The 11,758-nt window shown below is 30.9% G+C and overlaps 2 protein-coding genes across 2 annotated transcripts; one reads left to right on the top strand and one right to left on the bottom strand.

Annotated features, from left to right (window-relative positions):
• Window positions 1-1,008: 1,008 nt before the first annotated feature.
• On the top strand, window positions 1,009-3,597 carry LOC132945900 (uncharacterized protein C6orf136 homolog). The gene is made up of 6 exons (XM_061015712.1): window positions 1,009-1,386; window positions 1,480-1,755; window positions 1,881-1,969; window positions 2,040-2,264; window positions 2,851-2,920; window positions 2,984-3,597. The coding sequence occupies exons 1-6, from the start codon at window positions 1,252-1,254 to the stop codon at window positions 3,158-3,160; spliced, it is 972 nt and encodes a 323-aa protein (XP_060871695.1). The 5' UTR covers window positions 1,009-1,251; the 3' UTR covers window positions 3,161-3,597.
• Window positions 3,598-5,312: 1,715 nt separating this feature from the next.
• Window positions 5,313-10,698, bottom strand: LOC132945898 (putative uncharacterized protein DDB_G0271606). Its single transcript, XM_061015710.1, has 5 exons — window positions 10,348-10,698; window positions 9,619-10,266; window positions 7,386-7,799; window positions 5,697-5,889; window positions 5,313-5,603 (listed from the first exon to the last, which is right to left on the bottom strand). Exons 1-5 carry the CDS (start codon window positions 10,429-10,431, stop codon window positions 5,473-5,475), a joined length of 1,470 nt encoding a protein of 489 aa, XP_060871693.1. The 5' UTR covers window positions 10,432-10,698; the 3' UTR covers window positions 5,313-5,472.
• Between the last annotated feature and the right edge of the window lie 1,060 nt (window positions 10,699-11,758).

The following is an 11,758-nucleotide window of genomic DNA, read 5'->3' as shown; positions in this document are numbered from 1 at the left end:
TAAAGTGTCAATACTTTCAATGTATACACCCTGACACCCATTCACCCGACACCCACCACCCGTCCACCCGTCCACCCACCTAATAAAATACTGGGGCGAATCGCCCCATAAAAGTACGCGTTCGGCGCCACTGGTTGTTACTATCAATGATAATTATTTTAAGTGTTGTATATTTTGTATAATATTAACTGTCTATAGTCTGTGGATCACAGCTATTGGCTAAAAATAAACAGTGTATCTATATTTAGCCATGGTTAGTTGCAGTGGCCACAGTAATTTCATATACGTCTTACCGGGATGAATTCATTTTCGAAAAGACATTGTATTTGCATACGAATTTTCCTGAAATTATCCGTAATTTGTCGGCAAAAGTATGAACTTACTTGTATGAAAGACCTTGTATATTAAATTATCTAGTCTTAGGTTATACAAATTTAATATTTTGTTTATAAGTTTAGAACTACAAATTAACTGTTTTTTTTTTTTTTTGACGAAATTTGAACTTGAAATGGGTGCTTATAAAAAATAACCACGATGCCTATGTATCGTTAATATTTTAGCTATAATAAAAACTTACGTATTACATTTTTAAAGTTTTTCGGCCGGATAAATAATTTTTTATTGACATTTAAAGAAAAAAAAAATTTTAATTAATCAAATACAATCCAAGTGAGGACGGTATAACCAAGCTGGTTACCAAACATTTAAATAAATTTTCATTTTTTTTTTCTCCAATTATTTTAAAAAGCACTGAGCATTTTCTAAAAGTACCGACTAAATCCAATTGGCTTCCAAAAACATACATCAGACATCGAATGTTTATGATCAGAGCATTTTTTCTACCAGAAAAGTTGTGAAGTTACAAACATTTTAAAAACACCTCGAATAAACCGTCTGAAATTATTAGACTGGACAAAATAAAAATAAAACTGTAACTAATTTGTCATGCCCCCGTGGATTATCTATGCAAGCCCCCCCCCCTATCTTATATTATCTATGGCTCGTCCATGATTCTTGTGATAACCGTTGTCACATTTTACCAGTCTTTATCAGCTTTCGGCCGTTCGCCGTGCACATCTTTTCATTTCTCTTTGCGCGCGCAGTGCCGCCGGCCCTGTGGATTTCGCCGTTCTTCCTTCGATGTAAGTCGACTGTCTCTGAGGAGCGTCACAAACGCCCTACCGGCTTACCAACAGCTCGACTCGGCCCTAGCATTTGGAGCTCGTCACCGTAGGTTTCCAGTGTGGAACCATGGCCAACTCCGTGCGAAAGATGTGCACGAAAATCGGCAACGGTCATCAGTATTTGTTGGGCACGGCCAAAACGTCGGCCTACGGTGGTCACGTCGTGTCGGATACCGTTCAGCAGCACCCGGCCAGACCACAGGTAACCCGCTTGGCCCGTGACCTTATTGCTCGCCCATAAGGTCACCGTCCTGCCAGGGGTGAAACTACAATGGGGTGGCACTTTCGTTTTCAGGTCGAGACAATGTGCAAAATCAATGCCGACAATTTGTTCCGTCAGTCACGACCGTTGCTCAACTATATTGTACGACCCGTCAAAAACAAACGGTCTGCAGATGCGGCTGTCGAATGGTACAACACACGCACAAATCCCAAAAACAATGTCTGTAACAGCACTGAGCTTAAACTAGACAATTCTATAAAGTCTAACGAAAACATCAGCACATCAGATTCTAATGGACTACCAAATTTAGAACAGCTCGATCATGTGTTTAATAGGTTGGGAGAAGATGTAAGTAATCAACCGTATCAATATGTAATGTTGCTAATACGTTGAACTTGTATAGTACTGGTCATACGGTTCATACGGTACCTACGTTCAATAATATATTATTCTTTTTTAATTTTTTGATATAGTTACCATTAATGTTTAAACAAAATTTGGACTATGCACTATACCATCCCAAATTGGTATTTGAGAATAACATTAGAAGAACGAAGAGTGTGTAAGTAAATAAAGACAAAATAATTACTAAGTATAGAATTTTTAAACTATTATATTTAACCTGATTTTAGAGGCTTAGAATACTTCATGATAACAATTTCTTTACTACGTTTGATGGGCCATATAAAGTATGCTTTTGTAAAATTTGATATATTAAAAATAACCAAACATCCAGAAGACGGAACAATTAAAGTACGATGGAGAATCAAAGGTATATCAGGAATGAAAGTGTTCATGAAGTTTTGGAAATTCAGACTTTGGAATTTGGAACAAGTCATTAAAGAAAATGTTGAATCGTATGTGAATTATATTTTATCTAATTGCTTAATAACAATTATTAATAAGTTTATAAATTAACGTAGTTATAACTATATTAAATCTTCCATACAACAAACTTCCAGTTAAATAAATTTTCTGTTTAACATAATATTTTTGAGAACTACAATCTTTTTTATGTAATTCTACTTAACAAATTTTTCTAGTTTAAGAATTTTTATGGTTGGCCGTTGAGACTATAATATTGAGGTTTCATTGTAGTGTCATACAATTTTTAGTTTCAAGGGCAAACATAATGATTATTTCGACAAAAATTACCATGTACTTAAATATTTAATACAAAAATATGCTCTAGACTCCACAATGTTACTATTTATGCAACAGTTTAAATAAATATTTGGGTTTAGTTTAGGAATTAAATTACATATTCATTTTCCTATTATAACACAAATTGAAGAATTATCTAACAATGGTTTTTAGGAAGAATTTAATACTACCAAGATAAATTAATATTATTACGAATTTCAGCTTTATTATTTAAAACCTATCTGTAACTTCAGTAAACAATTAATTAATTGATAAAATAATAATCAAATTTTATTCTAGGTGGCATGATGGTTATTCAGTATTCTATTTAGGATCTGATGGTCTGGTTCATAAGCTTACTGCAGATAAAGTATGTTATTTTTTTAATATTTTCTAATATATTAAGTTTTCATGTTGCCATGTTTATGTTTAGATGCAACCTGATAACGACCCAGTAATAGAGGATAAAAATCCACTGGCTACCAAACTGGCTCTATTTTTAGGACTATCACCGCAGTTGGGTAATTTGGATTGTTTGATTTCATTTGACTCTGAACCGGCAAATGAATTACTTAAGATGGTTATTATGTCCCTAGAAGATGTCATTTAATATTAATGACAACATATCAAAATACTTCATGCCGCGATAAAAAAATTCATTACGTTTATGCAATTGAAACCTTATTGCTTGATAATATTTATATTATAATGTGTTGTTGATTTATGTGGCTGTTGTAAGTTTGTTTTGATAATTTATAAAGAAATGTTTGTTAAATGTAAAATAGTAAAATAAGTAGATAATAAATTTAATCAAACACTGTTAACTTGTTGTAATAAAAAGTTAAAACACAGAATTGCTTACAGAATTTCAAAATACTATAGATAAGCATTGCAATTGACCTTTTGTGTAAACCAAATATAAATTAAACGCTTAAATGTTTTACCAAATGTCATAATATTCAATATTGAGTATATTTGTTTCTTCATATTTTGTATTTTATTAATTTGATGTTTTTGAGTAAATATGAAATTTTTTGTAGAAGACCATACGTTGTTAATAAACTTGTGTCTAATGTGTCTACTTGATTATTTTAGATTCTGAGCGGAGCGATGAATGTATTGATTTAACAATGATGTATGTTTTTTTTTTTATTTGTGTGTACATGATAAGTAGTTGAAATAATGCTTCAATTTTCAACTTCAGTAACTTTTTCGATGGGAAAGTGCATCTAGTTGGTACATTGGGGATGTCAAAATTTGAAATCCCCAGTAATTTTAAAAGCACCAAGAAAAACAAAAAAAAAAAATTAAGGAAAACCGGGAATTTTTTGGAAAAATTGATTTTGGATTTTGGTGTAACTCTTAAACAAATCACTTTTGATACATGAAATTTTCATTGGATGTTTATATTAGCCTTAGCTATACACGTTAAAATTTTAAAAATATTTTGATTTGTTTTGAACTGTTTATGGACATATTCAGTTTAGTATTTTTAGTTTTTTTTCCTATGAATGCCAATAAAATTTTATGTGTTGGGTAAAAAAGCTTGAATATTTAATACGACGCTCTTAATACATTGTTACAATAGTAGTTGAGAAATATTAAAAATACAGTCACAATTTTTTTTTATAAGCATTTAAATTTCATGTCTTGAGAAAACGTAAAAATCACGAAAATGTGCAAATTATTTAGTGTTAGAAATACATAAAAATTTTTCTTTTTAAATCTAAGATTTGAAAATGTAATACAAGGTTCCTCATAGTTTGTCTAATCTTATAAAAAATTTTGAAAATATTTTGAGCTGTACTGACATTTTCTTTTTTCAATTTATTTTTCTATAATTGTTAGTAAAATTTTATCTGTAAAAAACTTTAAAACAATGCTCCTGATATGTTGTTACTATAGCAGTTGAAAAATATTAAAAATACACATAATTTTTTTAAAAAGCATTTAAAATTCCAATTTGGACAAAATTTATCAAATTTTAAATTATTTTTTAGTTAAAAATGTATAAAATGTTTTAACTTTTATAGCTAAGGATTGAAAATTTAAAACAAGTTTCCATGTAAATAGGTTATATTATATAAAGTATATTTTATTCACAATAATATTATAATAAAATATGCTTAGTTATATAATTGAGTTAATATCATAGAATTCAAATTAAACACCATCCATTAAAGTGACCCACTTGTAACCTACTGTACAGTAGAGTGACACCCACTTGCCCACCTTTTTAATATTTGTTATTATGATTCCATCAGTGTTTCGACTCCATTGTCACTACTATACTCTTTAAATTTAAATAGTGTAAATAAGATTCTTATTTGTTCTAAAGCAAATATTTATACGGTAAATCAATGTACATAAATTAATATAACACAAACTAAAGTCAATATTTTTTTTTTCTATTGTACATGTTAATGTACTCAATATACTTCAAACTTCTAAACTTAAGTTAAGGAATGTTCTCACTATTTTTTCATTGATAAATAGAAAATAATAGGTTTACTTTATTCAGAATTTTAATAAACAATGATGGATATCCTAATAAAAACACCGATAAGTAAATAAGTCATTGGAGTTAGAAAAGTTGTAATATCAAAAAGGGGTTTAGTAGTTTCCTAAATTCTTTAGTATAAAAGTATTTATAATTGTTTGGATTTAATGAAGTGTGTTTATTAAATACCAATAATTTAACTAAGAACTAAGAAGACATTTTATAAAAAAAAATCAGTTTAGAATAATATTAACAATGTAAGCTAATTCAAAACTTTTTAATGATGAAAAAATATTGTTTTATTAATAAAGTAAGTCTTACATTTATCCAATTTTATATTAAACAGCCCTTTAAGTGGTGTTCTTAACAACCAAAAATTCTGAACAATAATGCTGGTGACATGTAACAAATTAACATTTAAATTAGTATTTTTTACTGGCAACTTTCTTGATAAGTGCTGTTCGTTGTTTATGTGCTTCTGTGATCGGCGCTTTTTTGTACGGTTTCAATTCATCAGTGCCAAAACCAGGTATCCACATATTTAAGTACCGTTCTGTAAAACATTTACAATGGTTATAGATTTTGCTCAAATTTTAATAAAATCATTTTACATTTGAAAGTTTTTAAAAATTATTTCAATAGTAACCTAAGTAAATTTGGACGTCTTTAACTTCAACGATATTTGATTTTCTATGTTTAGCGAACACGCATGCTGCTTTGACTAATTCGTTGACAAAATCGTCAGATAACTGCAACATAAGATCTTCTACGTCCTCTTCTAGCTGTTCATTTGGATCTACTTCTTTGACTAGTTCACGCAAACGTGCTTTTGTTAACAACTGTGAAAAAAAACACGAATAATATGTTTTATTAAGTTACTTCATACTATAATACAAAAAATAGTTAAACAAGTGATGTCTTGTTTTGATTTTTACAGGAACAATTTTTTACAACATATTTATCAACTAGTCTGAGGTGGGTCATCCCACATGGCCTTTTTTTTTTTTAGATATTAAATTATATTTTAGATGTAAAAGACACAAAGCCGAGGCCGACAATCATAACTAGGAAGCTATTTATAAATAGAAACATTGCACAATAAATTGCAATGATAGTTTAAACGTTCATGTATCTCCTTATGCCATTAAACTAACTTCTAGAAATAATTCAATTAGTCAGAATATGGGCTTTGAGTGTACTTAAGGTTATTAATGAATTATTTTATTTTACAAAAAACCTACAAATATAATAAATCATAATACTTAATTGTCGATCTATAGTAAATATTTTAATTAACAAATTACATGATTTCATAATTAGGCATTTTTATATTCCTATAAATATAAATACTATTAATGTTTTTACTTTTTTTATTTAATGACATTTGAACATAATTTATTGTATATCGATAACAATATAAAACATATAGGTGTCTATCAAATTTAATAATAAACTATTTTATTAAAGTTAAATTTCCTATATATTATTACAAAGTAGATTGAATAAAATATGTAATATTTTGGCTATATTAATAGTTTTTTAATAAGGTACTTGTTTATATGTGACGAGTAAATGAACCTGGCCAGGTTCTAATAAGACATAAATGGCACAGCATGATACCTCATAAATACAAACAATAGGTCTCAAATTCATAGCTTGATAAAATAAGTTTGGATTATTCAACCCATAAAAGTATATCTATTGAACAAATGTGGGTAGGTATGTTGTTGAGCAAGTCGTTCCAGTAAACTGTCCGGCCATTGCAATTTCTTAAAGTAAGATTCATTTGCAAAGTTTTCCTGAAATGCTTAGGTTGTTACTTGTATTATCTACACGACTACACTAGTGTTTGAGTGTTGGTCTTGTTCTGGAACTGAGATAAGTCATAATTCAAAATGTAGTCGAATCAAAAACGATTCACAGATTTAAATATTTCTACTGTTGACATACCAGGAGGGGCAGTATGATACTTTTGAACTCCACCAGTATAATTTAAGGGGGTCAAAATCAACTGATTTGGTCACTAGTTTCTGAATTTTCTACTATATAGCAATACTAAATGGTTTTGATGATACAATATTTGATAATTGTACACATTTCAGTAAATAGGTATAGGCACCAACTTAAAATATTTAATTCATCCAGAAAAAAGCATCTAACTTAATTTTCGCAAAATGTTGATATTTTTGTAGTAGGTACTGTTTTACTAGTAGTAGGGCAGATATATAGTGGAGACTGAAGTGTAGTCTATTACTACTTTTATGATATCCAATTTTAACAAATTATATCGACTTATATGTGATAGGTTAATAGGGTTATTTATAAAAAAACATACTGCTGCATTGTCTGCATTCATCATGTTTTTAATGGTAATTTGTTGTGATGGTTGCTGTTGTTGTGGTGTTTGTTGTTGCTGCGATGATGGTTGTTGTTGCTGTGACGGTAGTTGTTGTTGTGGCTGCTGTACCGATTGTTGTTGCTGTTGTACTACTTGTTGTTGTTGCTGCTGTACTACTTGTTGTTGTTGCTGCTGCTGTACTGCTTGTTGTTGTTGCTGCTGCTGTACTGCTTGTTGTTGTTGCTGCTGCTGTTGCTGTACTACTATTTGTTGTTGCTGCTGCTGTTGTGTCGGTAGTTGTTGCTTTTGTTGTAACGGTAGTTGTTGTTGTTGTTGCTGCTGCAGCTGTTGATGCTGTTGGGGTTGCTGCTGTGCTGGTTGTTGTTGTAGCTGTTGATGTTGCTGTGGTTGCTGTACACAAATAAAAGTTAATAATAAATAATTTATTCACATTACTGTATTCTGTAAAAATGTAGCAATCATAATGAGACTATTTTGAATTTCAAGACTTATGTTGTGTAGTTGACACTTTATTTTTAGAACATCTTATCAGTATCAATACCTACTTATTACTCCCACTGATTTGCAGATTATTACAATCACGTGTTTTTAATTTTTTAAAACAACAATTTTATATTATGGTATTTTATACTTTGAACATAATTTTGAAGTTTTGTAAATTTTTGACCTAAACATCCAAACAAATTTGAATTACTTTTTTTAATTTATCAACAAGCAAATCATTACAAAAAACCACGCATTTTGAAGAAAAAATTCACAAAAATCTCTTTGGAGCTAAACTGTATTTGTACTAATATTTTATATTTTAGATTCTGAGCAAAGCGATGAATGTATTGATTTTACAATGATGTAAATTAAAAACTTTTTTTGTGTCTGTCATCACCTTTTTGGTCAGTGAAAATGGTTAGATTTTCTTCAACAGTATCTTTTCTGACTGGAAAGTGAATCTAGTTGGTACTTTGAGAGGTCAAAAGTAAAAACTACTAATAGTTTTTGTAAAAGCTGGGAAAAGGAAAAAAAATTAAGGAAAAACAGGAATTTTCACTCAAAATAGGTTTTTGACAAAATCGATTTTGGTTTTTGGTGTGACTCTAAAAGAAATGACCGTACAGATACATTAAATTTCCACTGGTTGTTCATACTAGTATTTTCTATATACGATAAAATTTTCAAAAATATTGTTTTGAACTGTTAACAGACATTAGTTAAAATATATAATATACATTTTATTACATATTATTGAGAACTAATTACTAATTAGTACTCAATAGTAATACGTCAATTTAAATTTACCACCCCTAAATGGATTAAAAAAAAAATTGCTGCTCTGGGAAACAGGGTGCACATGCCCCCCCCCCTAAATACTGAAGTCAGAATTTGGCGGTCGGACTTGGTTTCAAAGTTGGCCATTTGAATTTTGAAGTATGGTCATTTTTGGTACTACAACAATAGCATAATGTATATCGTAGTGCAATGGATAACAGATATTGTAGAATACAGATGAGATATTACAAAATTTGAATACACATAGCTCAAAAATTGTTTGCATTTTTCTTTTCAAATCTTCAATACTTGATGGATTTTACAGCAAATCGAGAAATGTTTTCGTTTGAAACTGTTTGAGCGAATGACTCCACGTCACTGCCTGGGGCTAATATACCTATAAATAGGTACTGACAAAAAGTGCTGCTGCCCTGATTGAGATGCGGATTGTAGTGTAGTTGAGGGGGCTTTAACCCTCCATGAAATTCAAGAAAAATTTAAGTTGTTTCAGTATTCCGTGAACGGATTACATAAGAGTAGGTATAAAAATGATGTATGTACAACAATTTTAAAAAGTTGCCGCTGAACTGAAAGTCTAAAATGTTATATACCACAACATTAGCATACCAAACCTATGAGGGATTACTAGAATTATGCCTTCCCAATATAACAAATTATCAGCCCTTCTCTCCCCAAGAAAAATCCTGGTTATGCTACTCAATGAAGTGGTATTGTGTAAAGAATTAAGAAATTTAACTATACAAGGATAATGACAATTATAAATGTATAATTTATTGTTATATTTGTTTTTAAAGTAATAATGTGCAACCACAATTAAACATTGTACCTATTATGTTTAATTGTGTGTGCAATTAAGCCATTGCCCCAGAGGACTATAGTATTCAAAAAAATTAAAATTTTTAGTTCGATAAAATAGAATTCTTACTTGTTGCAGCTGCTGTAGTAATTGTGGTTGCGGTAGCTGTTTTATTTGTTGCTGTTGGTGATGTTTTATTTGTTGTTGTTGTATTAATAGTTGTTTCTGTTGCATTTGTTGGATCTGTTGCTGTTGGAGTTGGATTTGTTGCTGTTGTATCGGTAGTTGCTGCTTCTGTTGGAGTTGTTGCTGCTGTTGGAGTTGTTGCTGTTGGAGTTGTTGTTGTTGCTGTTGGAGTTGTTGCAGTTGTTGGAATTGGAGATGTTGCATTACAATATTTTGCTGGTTGGTTGTCACTACTGAAGGGTTATTGAGTACAGAGATTGTCGACACAGGAGTGCTATTAAGAGAAGTGACTGTAGATACTGTCGTTTGGTTTACATGTACGACCGGAGACATGGACGGACTGATGAGTGGAGCGATTGTCGATATAGTTGAACTAATGAGAGGCGCGACTTGAGGTACCAGTAGATTGCTGTGAGTAACAGATGTCGTGGACGGTTTGTTATTGAGAGCCACTAATGTCGGGGACAGTTTGTTGGTTAGCGCTCCTGCTGACGGCGTCGATGAGCTTAGAATTGGTGCGACTGCAGAAACTGGTGGATTGACGAGGGGCTCGATTTCCGTTGGTGCCATTTCAACATCGGTAGTTTGAGCCTAAAACGTATGAAGCATAAAATCACTTTCGGCAGTAAATATGAAAATTATCAAACACTATCCATCGGCAGTAACACTTACCACAAGTTGATCAATTTCGTCATCCGTTTCCATTGGCATCGAACTCCCGACGTCGCTTTCGACCGCACCACTTGAGCTCATCATGTCGCCGACGCGAATTGTGTTTGCCAGAAATTGTACAGAAGTTGGCCCTCTACCGACCAGCGGCTTCGTCGACGGACGAGATCGTCTGCGAACGGCACGAATTAATAAATATTCGATTTGTCAAACGAGAATAATGATATAATTATTGTAATATTCGGCGTATGAAAGTAGCAAAGGGTTCTTCTTGACTCTTTTCGTCTTTTGTGTTTATTACAAAATTATGTAATCACCACGGACTAAGATAGTACGATACTGATAGATATAATCACATACGAACTGGAAACGACCAAAAGGTCCCTCACCCAATGTATTCAGCGCTACCGGTGGTTTTATTCGGCTTTAAATTTTCTATCTTTAGGCCGGTGTCAGACTTGCGGAATATCCGCAGCGGCCGTTCCGCAGCAGAATTTCCGCTTTGTATAGACTGGTGTCACACTTGCGTTTTTCCGTAGCGGAATTGGCGTGAAAATATAAACTTGATACTACAGCTCAGTATAAGTTTTAATACTTCAGTTTGATTTCATTTGTCATGCAGAACAAATCGTTTGTCGTATTAAAATAATATATTATGGAACTATTAGAACATCTATAAAAGATATTTTTAATCTTAGATTTAAAAAGAAAAATTTTTATGGATTTCTAACTCAAGATAATTTGCAAATTATCGTGATTTTTACGTATTTTGTCAAAATTCAAAATTTAAATGCTTTTCGACTCACCAAATAAAATTTTATGAACATTACTAGAAAAAAACCAAAATATTCCCATTTTTCTTTAATTTTTTTTTTGTTTTTCTAGACAAATTTGAAAACTACTCATAATTTTTAATTTTTACCTCTTGTAATATCGAAGTTAAAAATTGAAGAATTATTTTGACTACTTATTGTGTACACACACACACAAAATAACAAATAATTTTTAAAATTCTAAGACGATAAAAAACAACATTTTGTTTCATTATTTATTATTTTATAATATGAATAAAAAAACATTTATAATTCCTTTTTTAGTAGTCAACATCAATGTAACCAGCTGATTGATTTGAAGCATCTGGTGGACTAGGAGAAAATAAGTTAGAATAATTATGATTGGAAGAATTTGTAGTTATGTTTTGATGTATATTCGGGACGGTGTTGGATAAGTATGGTGTTTGGTGTTGAATAGGCATCTGGTTTTGGAAAGTACTTTGGCTGTAGTTATTAGAGACATTGGTTTGAACAGGATATGGATACTGGTTCATTACATTATTAGTTGAAGGTAAATTACGATTAGTTTGAAAATTAATGTTTTTTAGCATTTGCATTATTTGAATTTTAAAATCAAATTT

This window comes from Metopolophium dirhodum, chromosome 5 (assembly GCF_019925205.1).
Source record: "Metopolophium dirhodum isolate CAU chromosome 5, ASM1992520v1, whole genome shotgun sequence".
Taxonomy (NCBI): domain Eukaryota; kingdom Metazoa; phylum Arthropoda; class Insecta; order Hemiptera; family Aphididae; genus Metopolophium; species Metopolophium dirhodum.
This window is presented reverse-complemented; position numbering and strand designations above follow the sequence as displayed.